This window comes from Tiliqua scincoides, chromosome 4 (genome assembly GCF_035046505.1).
Source record: "Tiliqua scincoides isolate rTilSci1 chromosome 4, rTilSci1.hap2, whole genome shotgun sequence".
Classification (NCBI taxonomy): Eukaryota; Metazoa; Chordata; class Lepidosauria; order Squamata; family Scincidae; genus Tiliqua; species Tiliqua scincoides.
Genome location: NC_089824.1, coordinates 179,122,249 through 179,138,355, shown reverse-complemented (window position 1 = coordinate 179,138,355; position 16,107 = coordinate 179,122,249). Strand labels below are relative to the sequence as shown.

At 43.1% G+C, this 16,107-nt stretch overlaps 2 protein-coding genes across 5 annotated transcripts in view; one reads left to right on the top strand and one right to left on the bottom strand.

The window, feature by feature from the left end:
- The window catches only part of PFKFB2 (6-phosphofructo-2-kinase/fructose-2,6-biphosphatase 2), a 47,863-nt gene extending 44,300 nt beyond the window's left edge, over positions 1-3,563 (bottom strand). For all 4 annotated transcript variants that reach the window (XM_066622816.1, XM_066622818.1, XM_066622817.1 and 1 more), the window contains exons 1-2: positions 3,514-3,563; positions 2,702-2,837 (exon numbers count right to left, since the gene is read on the bottom strand). In XM_066622816.1, the coding sequence (XP_066478913.1) occupies positions 2,702-2,804 (103 nt within the window). In that variant the 5' untranslated portion in view covers positions 2,805-2,837; positions 3,514-3,563. The remainder of the gene's footprint in view (positions 1-2,701; positions 2,838-3,513) is intronic.
- A 1,225-nt stretch (positions 3,564-4,788) lies between these two features.
- On the top strand, positions 4,789-14,973 carry YOD1 (YOD1 deubiquitinase). The gene is made up of 2 exons (XM_066626317.1): positions 4,789-5,061; positions 8,826-14,973. The coding sequence occupies exons 1-2, from the start codon at positions 4,854-4,856 to the stop codon at positions 9,530-9,532; spliced, it is 915 nt and encodes a 304-aa protein (XP_066482414.1). The 5' UTR covers positions 4,789-4,853; the 3' UTR covers positions 9,533-14,973.
- The last annotated feature ends 1,134 nt before the right edge of the window (positions 14,974-16,107 follow it).

The following is a 16,107-nucleotide window of genomic DNA, read 5'->3' as shown; positions in this document are numbered from 1 at the left end:
GCATACTGCCTGACTTGCAACAGGGCATAAGTAGATATTAGTTGAAGGCTGCAGTCTTGTACACACCTGGGAGTAAGTTCCATTGAACTTATTTGGACCTACTTCTGAGAAGCCATGCATGGAAGTGTGCATAAGAAAGTATTTTTACTGACGCTTTTATTTTAAAGTAACCTACTTGGCTTTGTTATATTGTTATTGTTTCAAATAAAGTGCTGTAACTTAGAAGTCAGTTCCTACACATATTTCATTTGTGTAGGAATATTCATAATATTTCATTTCACCCTGAATAAACTGAGGGTACAGGAGAGGAAAAAACAAACAAAACAAGAACTCAGCTGGGGGCAGTGGGTTTCCAGCAAACAGGCACTTGGCTGGTGAGACACAAAAGACACACTTGCATGTATACCTTCAAGGTACTAAATAAGTTTAAAAAATGGTTCACAAGAGTATGTGGTACCACTGTGGAGTAAAAGTTAGCCTTGTGCTATGCAAGGTGCCATTAGCATAGCGTTATACTGGGATTAGTTGTGTCAGATAGTGTACAAGCATATCAGAAATGTCCATCTTTCTCCAATCAAGGGCCAAACTGGAAGTACTGGATGTGACACTGGAGAAAAAACTAACAGTCTTCCTACTTGTCCTTTTTAAACGAAAAGCAGTTCTGCATAATGGCAAGCTTGAGCTGAGGAACAGTTCAAGATTGATCTGCAGCCTGGCAATGTAGATACCACCCCCAACTCATCTTTATGTGTCCTCCAAAACACCTCTGAAAGTGGTGATCCAGCCCCCTACCTCTTCACAGTGTTCCTTATTTGCACTGTCTCTTTAAACAAATCTGGAAGTACAGTATACACTGGGAACCCTTCCAGCATGTTGAGCACTTCCTGTTAAATTTAAAGGGACTGAAGGAGGAAGGAGCAATGTCTAAAGGGCTGAAGGGAGGCAGTAGAAAGCTTGGCATGAAAGGAACCCCCAGTCTGTTTGCTACTCCCTGCAATGCACCACTCAGTACAACCATATCAGTCATCTCACAGATGGGACTGGTGGGATAGGCAAGGTTTTTTTCCCCCGTCATTTGCATTTACAGCAGAAGTCTCATCAGTTTGATTCACAAAGTACTGGATGAAGTCACCTCACTGACATACTGGACATTTGTTCTCATCCTCCCACCTTCCCCGAGATTCCAGGAAAAACATTAAATATTAGGTACTGAAAGTACTCAGTACTAAGGTGGCACGGCTGTTTATCAGCAAAGGACCTTGTGACTCCTAACTCTTTAGAAAATCTTCTTGAAGTTAGGGGCCCCATAAAGGACAGGGACTGCTAGAGACCTTAAAACTACACAACTCTTCAAAGTGGGTAAGGGGTTTTCTATCAAAGGAAACATGTTGTCATGAACAGATGTATCCCACCCATGCTGCTGAGTGCTAATAACTTCACATGACCCACTGTAAAAAAATCATTTAAAGTACTTGTATTAAATGTTTGTTTATTCTATTTTTACCCTGAAATTCCTACCAAAAACTCAGGGTGGTGTATAAGGCTGTTCCTTCTCCACTTCCTTTTTTTATCTTCACAAGGATCCTATGAGATAGGATCGATGAGCTGAAAGTGAGTGACTGGACCAGGGTCACTCTGTTTGCTTCATGCCAAATTGGGATGTGAACTAAGGCAGTGTTTCTCAACATTTGTTCTCCACTGTACAACTTCACATGGTCCACCTATCCGAAGTACCACTGCAAGTAACTGGTGATGACATCATCACTAGTTACTTCTGGGGTGGGAGGCCAGATGCAACACAACAAACACCAGTAAGAGGCTCAGGGTGGACAGGAGGACTTTTTTTGAACATGGAAAAGCATGCTTTGGAGCTCAGCCCAGTGCACTGAGCCTCCTACTGCTGTTTGTTGTGTTGCATTCATCACCATCAGTATTTATATACCACAGTATTTATATATACTGTTGTCACACTCCTGGTCTTGCTGCTGGGCAGCAGATGTCCAGGGTTCCTGTGAATACCACCAGGCACCACTCCAAGTACCCTGGTGCTACCTGTACCACTGGTTGAGAAACACTGAACTAAGGTACTTTGAGTGGTAGCCAGATATTCCTATTTTATTCTGCGTGATGCTTTTACAAGATATTAATTATCATTCAGTATAGAAAGAGTGTGCAGTAGCATACCCTCCAAACACTGTGGTACACCAGGGATGACCCTACACCCTGCAGTTCAGTAGGACAGTGGTTCTCAAATTTTTAGCACCAGGACCCACTTTTTAGAATGAGAATCTGTCAGGACCCACTGGAAGTAATGTCATGACTGGAAGTGACATCATCAGGCAGAAAATTTTTTAACAATCCTACCTACACTTACCCAGGAGTAAGTCACATTTACTATTGTTGTTAAAAGCATATACATAGTAGCCTGTTAAAAGTTCAGATCTGTAACATTTCCCCAAATGCAGTCACATCCCATGGTAGCATCAAGCCTGATATATTCAAAAGAAAATATTGAAAGGAATGGGGACCCACCTGAAATTAGCTCGTGACCCACAGTTTGAGAAACACTGCAGTAAGGCAATCGAACTGAAGACACTTAACGCCTATCTGTCTCCCTTGGTATTTATATGTGCTGAAGAGAATTTGCCCCTCCCCCACCACATCACAGCCTAAAATAATCACACACACAAAAAATACTCACAACACTTTTTCTCAGAGACTCTTGCATTGGAAGGCTTGCTTTCCTGGCTGCAACAGCTGCTGTTGACCTGCCCCCGGAGGAGCTGGGCTTCATCTTTTGACATTGCTGCGAGGCAGGCAGGCAGGCACTTCCCCTTCTGGAAGAAACGAAGCACCCAAAGAGAAGCGTGATGAAACGCTCGCCTCTCCGCAGCAGAGAAAGCAAGAACACGCAGGCAGGCTAGCAACGTGTGCCCGTGACGCTCTTCCAGCCCTGGCGGGGGAGAGAGACCAGCCACGGGAGCGTGAGAAGCAGGAAGCCGCGCAGAAGTTGCTCCTCAAGGTCAGCAGGCATTTTTGCAAGAGGTGAAGGAAAACTCCTCCAGACGAGGGGCAGGGAAGGGGGGCGCTCTTCGCAGGGACCCTCGCAGCCGGGGCAGGAAGGAGATCCCGCAGTGAGAAAGAGAGCGCAGCAGCTTTGATCCAGTATCTCATTCATCATCAACATCCTCCTCTTCCACTCCCATTGACGCAGGATGATGCCAAGTGCTGGAGAGGTTTCCAGGGCAATACAACCAAGGCTGCAATCCTAGTCACACTTTCCTGGAAGTGAATCTCACCGAACACAATGGGACTTACTTCTGAGTAGACATGCATAGGATTGGGCTGCAAGTGGCCTGCAAAGCACACCAGGGAAGACCCCCGCCCGCGATCGTGGCCACCACAGCCACGATCCCCTTGTTTCCCTTGGAGCCCACCCACCCAAGGACCCCACACTGTTTGCCCCAGCCCGCAACGCAACTCTCCTCCCCGCGTGCGTCCCAACCCGCGCACCTCCAGAGTCCAGTCAGGGGCCGATCCAGCAGCTGCCGGGTGGAAGCGCAGCCTGCGACAGAGCCCAAGGCCAGGAGCGCGAAGGCAGTGCAGGGAGACACCCCCGGCAAGGGCAGCAGCTCCAAAGGCGCAGGTGGCACCTGTCAGCCGCTGAGCAGGAAGAGGAAGCAGGAGGAGGGCGGCTGCTCTCTGGAGATGCGAAGGCGGTGCAACGGGGGAGCTCTGGATGAGCTGATGAAACCTGAACTTAAGAAACGACGCTGAAAGAAGGAAGTGGGCTGCGTTTGGGGCACCATTTTCCAACCTGCATCTGAGCGCTTTTTTCGCAGAGCAGAGGGACTCCCTACCGGGGCAGCGGAGGGCAGGGTGCCCACACCTTTAGCATGGCATAGGAGAGGGAATCTGGGCAGGTGCAGCTCAACAGGGAAGGGTTTCAAAGCTGCACCTGCCCACATTCCCTCTTCTGTGCTGTGGTTAAAGGTGTAGGCACTGTGTCGTCCATTGGGTGACCCGAGCTCCCTACCCCTGCCCAACGATATGCATGGTACACGTGCACCCCCAAGTTGCACGGTTCCCAGGATGCGCCATGTCAGCGAGCGTAATGCCACGCACGGGATTTCCAGGGCTACTGCAGTGTGTGAAGACCCAGCCACAGCTGGGGCTTGCCTGCACGTGGGCAGGAAATCTACTCGTAAGGACTGAGCAGCAGCAGTCATCATGACTAACTACAGTGTGACAAACGCCTCAGAAATTATGACACAAACACCTTGAGGCACTTCAGAGACTGTGGCTGCAATCCTATCCACTCTTACAGGGGAGTAAGCCCCATTGACTGTAATGGGACTTACTTCTGAGTAGACATGCATAGGCTCGTGCTGCAACATCCGCTTTGTCGGGAGGCGCTTCGTTACTACTGTAATTACTCTTCTACAGCGTGAACCCGTTACCCGGCGTCCATGAGGCGCGCATGCGCACACAAGCCCCACCCCCTCAAAGGCTCTAGTTACAAAACGCGGCGCGAGGCGAAAGGGGCGGTGCGGTGACGTCACAACGCCCCAGACGCGACGTCTCACGCAAGCGGACAAAACTGAGAGGTGAGGCGGCTGTTATTCAAATACCGGCTTGCTTTGGAAGCCCGCCCACGTCTCTGATTGGTGGATGTGGAGCAGCACGCGCCGGGGCGGTGGCGAAGCTGGCCAATCGGCAACCCGGAAAGAAGGGACGCGAGGGTTGCCTGGGCGGTCCGTCGCCGCCGCCATTTTGCTGCGGGGGGAGAGAGGGCGGCATTGAAACCCGGCAGCCGCCGCCGGGAGAAGCCAGCGAGGCGGGAAGGGGGCAGGATGCTGCGGCTGCGTTGCAAGGCCCGGAGCGGCTCCTACGCGCTGCCTGGACTGACGGCGCACTCCTGCCTGCGCGAGCTCCAGGCCGCCCTCGCCTCCCTCACCGGGGTGCCCGTCCAGGCCCAGCGCCTCCTGCTCGGCTTCCCCCCGCGCAGCCTGGACCTCAGCGACGGCGAGCGGCGCCTCGGGGACCTCGGCATCCACTCGGGTGAGGAGCGCGCCCCGGGCCCCCGCGCCCAGCGAGTGTCGTACGGGGGGGGAGGCCGCTTGGGGGGCGACCAGGCTCGAGGGGGCGGAGAGCCTCTGCCTGCAGCCACTGCGTGGAGGGGAGTCTGGGCAGGAGCAGCCCAACAGGGGAGGGCTGAGAAGGCCACACCTGCCCACGCCCCTCTGTACAGTGGTCAAAGGCACAGGCACTCTGCCCCCCCTGAACCTGCTCACCCACCCATGGCCCTACTCTTCCCTAGCTATGAGCACTCTGTCCCCCCCCCCCCGTACCTGGCCACGCTACTCATGGGAGTTCCATGGCGTGAGTACGTATGTGCCACTCAGGCTGCCCTGGAGGTCCCCCTTTCTTGCTTGGCATTGCCAGGCAAGGGAGGAATGACTCTGCCCCTGAAAGGCATTGGCTGCCTAGCTAATTTAAGTAGGCACAGTGTGTGCTGCCAGCCTGCGATCACGAATGCAGGTAGATCCGTGTTTCTCAACCAGTGGTTTGGGCACCACCTGTGGTGCTTGAGGTGCTGTCTGGTGGTACTCACAGGTACACCTGTCGCCCAGCAGCAAGACCAGGATCATCCCCTGCTAAATGGGCAAGAGACACTTTTGCAACTAGCGTGCCTCTTATATTTAGCAGGGGGAGAGTAACTGTCCCTCTTCACTCCAACACAGAGTCTTTTCTAGTGGCTGTTTACTGGTGTTCTTCCGCATCTTTTTAGAGTGTGAGCCCATTTCTGGACAGGGAGCCATTTAGTTATTTGGCTTTGGGTGCGATCGTAACCCATTTTTCAGCACCAAGGTAAGGGCAATGCAGCTTCAAGGTAAGGTGGCAAGCATTCGCTTACTTTGAGGAGGCCTCAGTGGGTGCCACCCAACTGCAGGATGTAGCACATGCTTCATTTGCACAGCTGTGTCAGTGTTGGAAAGTTGGTTAGGATTTGGGCCTTTGTTTGTAAACTGCTTTGTGAACTTTTTGTTGAAAAGCAGTATATAAATACTGATGATGATGAACACAGCACAACAGCGGTAGGTAGCTCAGCGCAGCGGGCAGAGCTCCAAAGCTTGCTTTTCCATGCTAAAAAAAACTTTCTTGTCCACCCTGAGCCTCTTACTTGTGTTGGTTGTGTCATATCTGGCCTCCCAACTGGCAGTGGTGTTATCACCAGTTACTTTGGGTGGTACTTCAAATAGGTGGACCATGTGAAATGGTGCAGCATAGGACAAACCTTGAGAAACACTGAGGTAGCTTACGCTTTATCCAGACTGTTCCAAAATCTGATATTTTTGTCTAAGATTTGTTTTCTGTAGTGTGAACAGTAGAAGGTTCTGTGCTCATTCCCACATACAGGCTGTAGGTTCTGTACTCAGCTCTGTGGTGTGTGCTTGTATAGACATTGTTGAAAAAATTTCAAACAGGCAAGTAGACACACATATGGGTAGCAGTGGAAAGAGCAAGAGGAAAATTTTCTCACTGTATTTATTTTATGCAATTATGCCAAAATCAAAACAAATCCAAAATCCAGACAGCACTTTCACCCAAGCAGGATACTCAACCTGTATTGTCACTTCTATGGTGCAGAACTGTGAGAAATCAGGATTTTTAAAAAAAATCTTGTATCGCTAATTCCCTTTTCAAATATAAGATGCTAGGTGATAGTTTGAAAAGTATAAACTATAATTACTTGAAATGCCAACTCAGAATTGTCTAATGTAGGGTGGGTTTTCATATATAGTTTGTTCTTTGACCAGCTGTAGGGCAGCCTGAGGGACTTGAAAAACTTTTTGCTGTATTTTTTTCCTGCCAGATTGCTCAGGGAAAGGACAGGTCTTCTGACAGCTTACCTAGCATGTCTTGAGCACAAGCTGTGTGGCTTCTTGTCCTTTCCCCTTAATAGTTTTAAAGAAATGACCTTCATGCCTTGTCATGGTGCTGTTTACTACCATATTCCAAGTTTTCATTAAGCATCTCTGGAATATAGAGTATACTTGTGTCCTGTGACAGGAAGTCGTGAAGCAATGATGCTAATGTCATTCAGAAATTGCCAGAAACTGGTAGGACGGTAGTTGACACCCATTTATTAAATTGCAGAAGCTTGCTACCTCTGTGTGAAATGTTGGTGACCTGACCTTTGAGCATAGATAACTGATGTAGCATCTGGTCTCCTGTATTGTATTTGATAAATATGAAGTTTTAGGGACAAAAATGTGACTTGGACAGGATAGTAAAAAATATACATAAGCACAATTGTAATTCCATAAATGAACATGATGAGTTTTGAAATTCAATTAAATATATTTAATAGTCATAATAAACACATTTTGCTTGTACTTTCATGAAAAATACAGAAATGATTGCCCCATTACATTGATTATACAGGCCTATAATTTTGAGGGTCTGAAAAACTTCTTCCAAAAATTATGGTGGTTTTATATGAATTTGGGGCACCAATTCAGAAAATGGCATCAATTTTTCCCTATTAAAAAAAATTATATCCCAGTTTTACTATGCCAGAGCAAATGCTCCAGGTGGGGCTTACATAAAGAACTAAAAATATACAATATATAAAACAGTAAATAAAATCATTAGGGCGACAACAAAAAATTTAGAAGGAAACTTTTGATTATAAAGCACTGGTATGGATTCTATCATAGGCTTCCTCACAAGGAAACTGCTTAAACCATTCACTAATGATACCATGCTGTATCTCCAAAACTTAGTCTTGATTGGGCAAAACTGATCCCATTTTTTGATTCGGCACCCAAAATATACCCAGGAATAGGTCTAACATTTAGGATAGCAAAATGCATGTTGGCATGTGTTATTTCTGGAAACTCTGCCTTGAAATATTATGTGTTCTGTTTGTCTCCTAGCTATTCTAGTTAGATTCAAATCTGCTCTGCATATCATTAACTAGTTTTACGTTCTTAGGCCAAATCCTAACCAACTTTCCAACACTGGCATAGCGGTGCCAATGGGACATGCGCTGCGTTCTGCAGTTGGGTAGCACTCACGGAGGCCTCTTCAAAGTAAGGGAATATTTGTTCTCTTACCTCTGAGCTTCATTGCCCTTATGTCAGTGCTGGAAAGTGGGTTAGGATTGCACCCATAATTGTATTTCACTTGACTGCTTAGAGTACAGGCGTGCTTCTACTCCTTACTGCCACGGATACCAAGGACACCTTTTTGAAAGTGAACAGGAAGGTTAAAATTACCGTCATTCACCTTATCGCAGCGATACCACTGCATTTTCAGAACTATAGGTAGCCTTCTGTGCTGGTTGCAGCCTCTTCCATGTCATTCTGAGGCTGCTGTCTTCCCCAATGTAGTCCCAGAATGCAGTGCAATGCATTTCCTTCGTGGTTGCGCTGCATTCTGGGGCAACATTGGGGGGAAGAAATCAGCCTCAGAGTGTCCAGGAACAGGCTACTGGCAGCTGTGAAAACACAACAGTTTTGCTGCAATAGGTAAACAAAACTATTTTTAACCTTCCCCTTCACTTGCTCTCTTTTAAAAAGGTGTCCCCGGTATCCTCCGGAACTACATATAATTGAAACTGCAGATACTGGATCTGTGGATATTGGGACCCACCTGTATGTCTTGCTGTCATCTGTGTAATCCTCATAACTTTGCAATATAGATGTTACTATTGTTGGATTTTGTGAGAAAGGAGAGGCTAGCGTTCATTACCATGGAGGGACCTAAGTTTATATTCTTATCTACCTTTCTGTTTTTTTTGTCCTTTTTCTTGACAGGTGATACTCTGATAGTTGAAGAAGATGCAACCAGACCTGAGACTGAGTCACCCATAGTTACAAAGCGAACTGTTCCCAATCCAGTCAGAGAAGCTATTCCAGTACTTGCCCGGAAGGTTGTTCCAGCAGATAACTCGTGCCTCTTTACCAGCATATACTATGTGGTAGAAGGTGGTGTTTATGAGCCAGCATGTGCCCCAGAGATGAGAAGTCTCATAGCACAGATAGTTGCAAGTGATCCAGAATCCTATAGTGAGGCGGTATTGGGGAAAACTAACCAGGAATACTGTGACTGGATCAGAAGAGACGATACATGGGGAGGTGCAATTGAAGTTTCCATTTTGTCAAAATTCTATCAATGTGAAATTTGTGTAGTGGACACTCAGACAGTTAGAATAGACCGTTTTGGGGAAGACGCTGGCTATGCTAAACGGGTTCTTCTAATTTATGATGGTATTCACTATGATCCACTTGAGCGTAAAATCCCCAACTCAGATGTTCCTCCCCAGACAATTTTTTCAGCAACAGATGACATTGTCCTTGCACAGGCTTTGGAGTTAGCAGATGAAGCCAGAAGAAAGAGACAGTTTACTGATGTAAACCGGTTTACATTGAGATGTATGGTATGTCAGAAAGGATTTACAGGGCAAGTGGAAGCCAGAGAACATGCCAAGGAGACGGGACACACCAATTTTGGCGAAGTGTGAATTTTGTGTGAGGTTGATCATATCTACTACCTCACTGATCCAGATCAAGCCTCTAGGTTTTAAATCTATATGTGATCATCAGATTTCATTTGAAGCCAGAAAGCCCCATTAACATAATTATGGCTGATGAGCACAGATTTGTTGTGGTTAGTGTGATAAGTTTACATGCATGTATGCAGTGGTATAGCATCTTTCAACTGGCTTAAAAGTGTTCTTTGGCATATCTAGGAGAACAAGAGACGGCTATTGATGTGAACATCAGTATCAATTTCTGACAGAATTGGAAGAGCTGATGCAGGGATTCCTCTGGGACACAACCTAATAGCTATACAATTGCAGCTAGCTAGACTGCATATAAGATTTTTAACATCACTGATGGAATAAAAATTTTGGCTCAGTTACTGAGTTTCATTATCCACTCTAGTTAAATTGGTTTGCATTCAAGAATTGCAAAATTACTTGTCTCATTTTCATTAATGAAGAGTTGTGCTGAGCTAAAAGCAAATAAGTCACACAATTGCCTCAATCCCAAAGTTGGTTTATTTTAAGAAAGTAGAAATGGGCCCCCATATCTGTGGATCCGGTATCCACTGTTTTCATTTGCCCATGCACCCTTGCACGCCCATTAATGTTTTTTAAAGTCTTACCAGTAAGTGTTTCTTGCTTTGAACAAGGTTCTGTAAGCATCCAAGCTTACAGCATGAACAGTCTGAATAACTGATGAAAATAGACTTAACACTAAACAGGAAGCAGTTAACTTCTGCTTTCTGATCAGCATTAGGTCTATTTTTGTCAGTTATTCAGGTTGCCTGATTTTTTCTGTGCTGTAAGCATTAAAACTTATAAGCTTTAATGCTTATAGCTCCCTATTGAAAGCAAGGAAAACTTATTGGTAAGACTGTAGAGCATTAACATTCATGGGGGCATGCGCGGGTCATGCTATTAATACAGGCGTCTCCAGTATCCATGGTTTAGGTATCTGGATACCAATTTCTGGATATTCCATAACCCTGGAATAGTTATGTGAGGACATCTGTACCTTGTCAGATGTACAAAATTAAGGTTGTTATTCTTAGTTGAAGGTGTTGCCTTCAACATTTTTAGGGAGTGAAAAGCTGCTGGTAAGTTTACATATTTCTTCATTATTTAACTTATTAGTATCCTTTAGTTATATTTTAAGCAGTTAGCCTACTTTTGTTATGTTTTACAGCCAGCTGGGATTAGTGTTACTCACTAATAATGAAAGTGAAAGACTTGCATCAGAATATGCTGTCTGTTGCCAGGTGTAAAATTTCTGGTTACCTTTAGTGACCAGCATCTGGAGGTTTTACACTCTTGCCTTAATTTTCATTGCATCACATGGCAGACTGGCATAACCTTTTAGCTGCTGACTCCCCTAACTAGGTACATTATCAGTAGTTATAAGTTGTTTTTATGTTTAGACTCTCCTTTAGAATTTGGACCTTCCTGCTGCTTTAGTGCCTGCCTTGTCAGATTTTGCCAGGCTAAATTATTGTGATCACTTGAATGGTATCTGTTAGTAAAGCTTTTCCATTCTTAAGAAATAGTTGCTTCCACTGAAACACATTCTGAACATCGTCATTCTACATTATATGGCCTTTCTGGATGCCAAACCACATTTTAATCTTGTGTCTAACTTAAGATTTAATTTTTAGAAATGAAATGGTGGAGGTGGGGGGGTGAGGAATGAACCCTAATCAGGTTCACAAAATTGTAGTTTCTATCTTGTGTTTTAAAATAGCTTCATGGTGGCATCCATTAAAAGGTCAAAGTGGCATGGGCATAGGGTTGTCACCAGCCACCATTGAGGTGATGGACACTAGAAAATAAGGCTCGCTGACCTTTGTGTAAGTAACTGCAGTCCAGCAGGTACTTTCACTGGGACTAAAAATATATTCCCAGCAGCATAATATTTTTGTATGCGTTAATTCTATATCTATGCACGGCTGAGTGGGGAAAAATAAACGGTTAGGATGGGATATATTTGTCAGTGTGACTGTAATGGATCATGGTGTTGTAGGCAGACCCACAAATACTAAGCCAATGCAACCACATTGGTGGTTGCTACTATGCCAGGAGCAATTATAATCACTAGTTCTAGCATAGCATGTTCAGTTGTACATACTGGGAGGAGATGTAATCCATGAAAGCCAATAATTGCGCAATCTGGAGTATCTGATAACATGTTTGCAGCTCACATGACCTACAATGATAGTAGCCTCTTGCACTTAGAATGCTGATACAGCTGTGTGTGTTGTTGGCAGCTGCTTGACTCCAGGTTTGGAGTTCCAGATCTCTTTATATATTAAAAACAGTAACATTTGGTATCAACATTTTAATGTAGTATTTCTGTAGTTTGGATCAGGTATTTTTGAATCACCTTATATTCCTATGTATTTTCATTTTGAATATATTGAAGGGAAAGAACTCTAGGAACAAACTTTTTATCATAGCAGACTGCATGCAGTCACTGCCCCCAAAATGGTAGGTTAAAACAGGTTAGCTCTGGTCCAGCGAAAGTTCTGCAAGTCCCATGGAAAGCAATTGAAATAAATTATTCATGGCTAACTTGATACCTTTTGCTTTAAATGGAACTTTGTCATGACCAAATTTAGCAGGATTGGGGCTGTTAAGTGCAAATACCTAAAGTATCTATAAGATCCTTTATCTAAAGCCTTAAGGAAACAAACTGGGGCCATGCTTCAGGAGGGCAATTCCAAGATTGCCTTGCTACATACTTTCTTCAGTAGAATAGGGGGGAAAAGCTGGAAAAATTTAAATTATAATCATGTGTTTAAAAGGTTTGCTTGGTTGTGGATTAAATACTGGAAATTGACTAAAGCCAATAAAAAGGGAGGATTTTTGTCGGTAGTGTTGGCACTGGTGATTTCTTTAAAATCAAGCTCATGTTTTAGCCTCTTTCTGTAGCTTTTTACAAGCCTATGTATATATGTAGTTCTAAAACATATAAAAGAATAGTTAAAAAAAGATTGGGTACATTTTATACAATAGTTCAAGTGGAGTATATTAAACATTTGTTCTAAAGCCACGTACATAAGCCACTTCCTTGGAAATAATATAGACCATTCAAAATCCATGTTACCTTCAAATGAATGTGTTCAGGCTAAGATGTAAAGCTATTATCTGAAATGCACTCATGAATATTGATTTGAGTAGTAGTTAAATGTTTTTTAGGACTGATGGTCTAAACATTGGCTGCAGTTGTAGGCAGACTCCGCCTCAGTTTGCCTACTTGAGAAATGGGTGAAACCACCTATCTCACAAGGTGGTGTGAGGCAAAGCTAATGTTTGCTATTTGGACAAAGGTGCTATTGGAAGTTATTTATTTTGTGTATTTTCTATTAAATGTTTCATTTCGGAAGTCTCTTTCACTGTTACTTTTTTGCTGTGAGATTTCAAGAGAAAACACGGGTGGAGGAGTGTGCTAACTTGAACAAGAAGACACTTTGCTAAAGACTTTAAAAAGTAGAGACCAACTGCTAAAGTGTTGCTTTCTCTCTTTTGGAGTCTTGCCATCAGTATTTTTGTATGCATGCTAGAAGTGTTTATTACACGAATAGGTCTTCAGGTAAAATGTCTTTGAATGTAGATCTGTCTAGTACATCAGGATTGTGCTAAAATTGTGGATGAAATGATGTGCTATGTAAAAAGGAAAAAATAATCAGTCTGACTGTCCATTGCAGTTGGATGCATTCAGATAGCAAAATGAGACCAAACTATTCATTCTGGCATTCAGTTGCAAGCAATGACAATTTTGATGAACCTGAAAGCTTGTAAGTGGAACACAAATGTGATCACTATATCTAGTTTATTTCCAGTATCTGGATATCAGGGCCATTCTGCCTAATGGAGGTTTCATTAGCTTTTGTGGCTAATAACTGCTGATAAACCTGTCCTCCAAGCCTTCTAAGCTACTTGCTGTTCGGCTTTGTGGTAGCCAATTCCTCTAAACATGTATGACATTATTGTCTGTCTTGAACCTACCACAAAGTCAACATCACTGGGTGACCCTGAGTTCTAAGTTTGTGAGAGAAGGACAAATTCTCTGGCTTACCACATGTTCTGAATCCCTCATATCTTTCCTTAATTGTCTTTTCTAGAAGAAACCTAAATATCCAAGCCTTGCCTTATAAAGATGTTGCCCTAAAAACTCCAAAGGGGAAATGAGGTATACATTCTGCTGTAAATGTAACTGACTCATGTTCATCTGTCTGACTGAGTAGGACATTGCATTGATTTCAGAACTACTCTGTACAGAAAACGTGTATTGATTAAACTGGGTGATAGGTCACAGACAAGAATAAATACTGAAAAATAAACATTGTATTAATTGAATAGCTAATGTTTAACATCCCTTGAATTTCTTATAGTAAAATTCTGTATATCTGCACGCCTCTTCTTACAGATAAAAAAGGTCAACACATGAATTCCTTGTTTTTGTTCTTTGTAAGAATTTCTTTCAAATGGAACACTGCACTTCTTGTACTTGAAAGTAACCATTATTCTGGAAAGTGTGGTTTGAAAGTATTCCCTTTTTAAAAAACACATTCTGTTTTGGTGGAAAAGAACCAAAGCAGAAAATCTGAGAATACAGTTGCTCTTCACTTGAATTCAAAGGCTAGGCATAATAGAAATAGAGCAAAGCTATTTGGATTGAAACTTTTTGGATTTGTTAAAATTCATAATTAGTGTCTTGGTAAAATGTAACTTTAATGGGTGAAAATATTTTTCTCTTCCATTCTGTTCAGCTTAGAGTAGATAAATACATTCTTCATTCCAATCTGTACCTGTTCAAGTTTCTGTGTATCACAACATACAACTGCAATCCGACACATTAAATGTCAGAACTAATTTTGAACCTTTTGGTAGATGTTGTGAACTGAATGTGGTATGAAGACTGAATTCCTAAACATCCATGTAAACTGTTACTGGACTGGGTTAAGTGTACAGGGTCTATTCTGAGACTTGCAGATCTGGGAGCTATCACCAGCACTAACTTCCAAAAGAGAAGACTGAAGGAATTTGATGTATTCTTAAGCATGTGGCCTTTCACACACTCTTGTAAGAGATGAATGTCTCAAAACAGCACTTTAAAAGCTTGTTGATCAAAGTTTACAAGTTTAGTGTTTTGCCAAGAAGAAAGATGATGCAAGAAAGTAGATTGATCAACTGGCATAGAATATTTTAAAAACTTCTGGTAAATGTTTTCCAGTGGCATAACATCTTGCTACTTTGTACTACTAAGATATGTTCACCTGAATATATCTGCCCTTCTGTTTCAGATCATTACAGCAGCAATAAAATGTAAAATCTATGCATGTAAATTCAACACTGTGCTTGCTTGTACTTCTACTTGCTCTGAGTTTATCTTTAATAAACATTGCTATCTTTTGAATTGAGTACAGGGCCTGCTGCAAAGCCTTTGAAAAATACTTGATAATATAATAATAATAATAATATAATATACAGTATTTATATACCGCCTTTCTTGGTCTTTATTCAAGACTTTATTCAAGGCGGTTTACACAGGCAGGCTTATTAAATCCACGCAGGGATTTTTACAAATTGAAAGAAGGTTCTCTCTTTCAAGAACCACCACATTCAAGGTGTTACACTCCGATCTGGTTTTAACATTCTGGCCTCCATCCTCCCACGCTCTGAGCAGATGGAACAACTCAGCTGCAGCTTGTCAGCTGCTTCAAGGTCGCACGGTGCCGGTGGCCTCGAACTGGCGACCTTGTGGATGTTAATCTTCAGGCAAATGGAGGCTCTACCCTCTAGACCAGACCTCCTGCCCCTTGATTCTTAACTTTAATAAACATGTCATTAACTTTATGTCTTCTGGTAAAATGGAGGGTCAAATTAGGTTTAGCTTGCTTATGGACTTAAATCCATTCATATAAAAGGTGGGTGACAGAGATGCAATCCTAAATATCTTTAAAAGAAGATAGAATTTATGGGAGTTGCTGCTCTTCCTGAAAATGTTTTCTTCACTTAGAGGAAATGCCATAACTTGCTAAAGAATTTCATAAAGACTGGACATGACCCAAAGCTTTACTAGAACATCTAAAGTTTTGATTTGGAACAATGAAAGTCCACACTTTTAAAAGGTACATTATGTTTATATGTGCGATTGGGGTGTGCTTTCATTATAAATGTGTAAAAATCGATGATCAAAATGTACCTCTATTATGAAACTGCAGCAAGATGTGTAATGCTATAACTTACAGCTAATCCTATACATGCCTGCAGTGGGTTTGCTTCCAGGAAAGTGTAGATAGGATAGCAGCCTAAATGTTGATTCTAGGAAAACAAATGGGGATCAATACTGAGGCTTGGCATCCTTTTGTTTATACTGGTGATAGTCCTCTGAATACCAGCTGAGTAAACTTAACCAATCTAGGCCTCTGAACCAAGCAGCTTGTACTAAAACTCTGGACTGTTCTGAGTTCTATTATGTGAAAATTCACTTTTATTTCTTAAAGGATTATATTTAGTTAGTCATGCCTAATTCCTAATGTTGAACATTATTT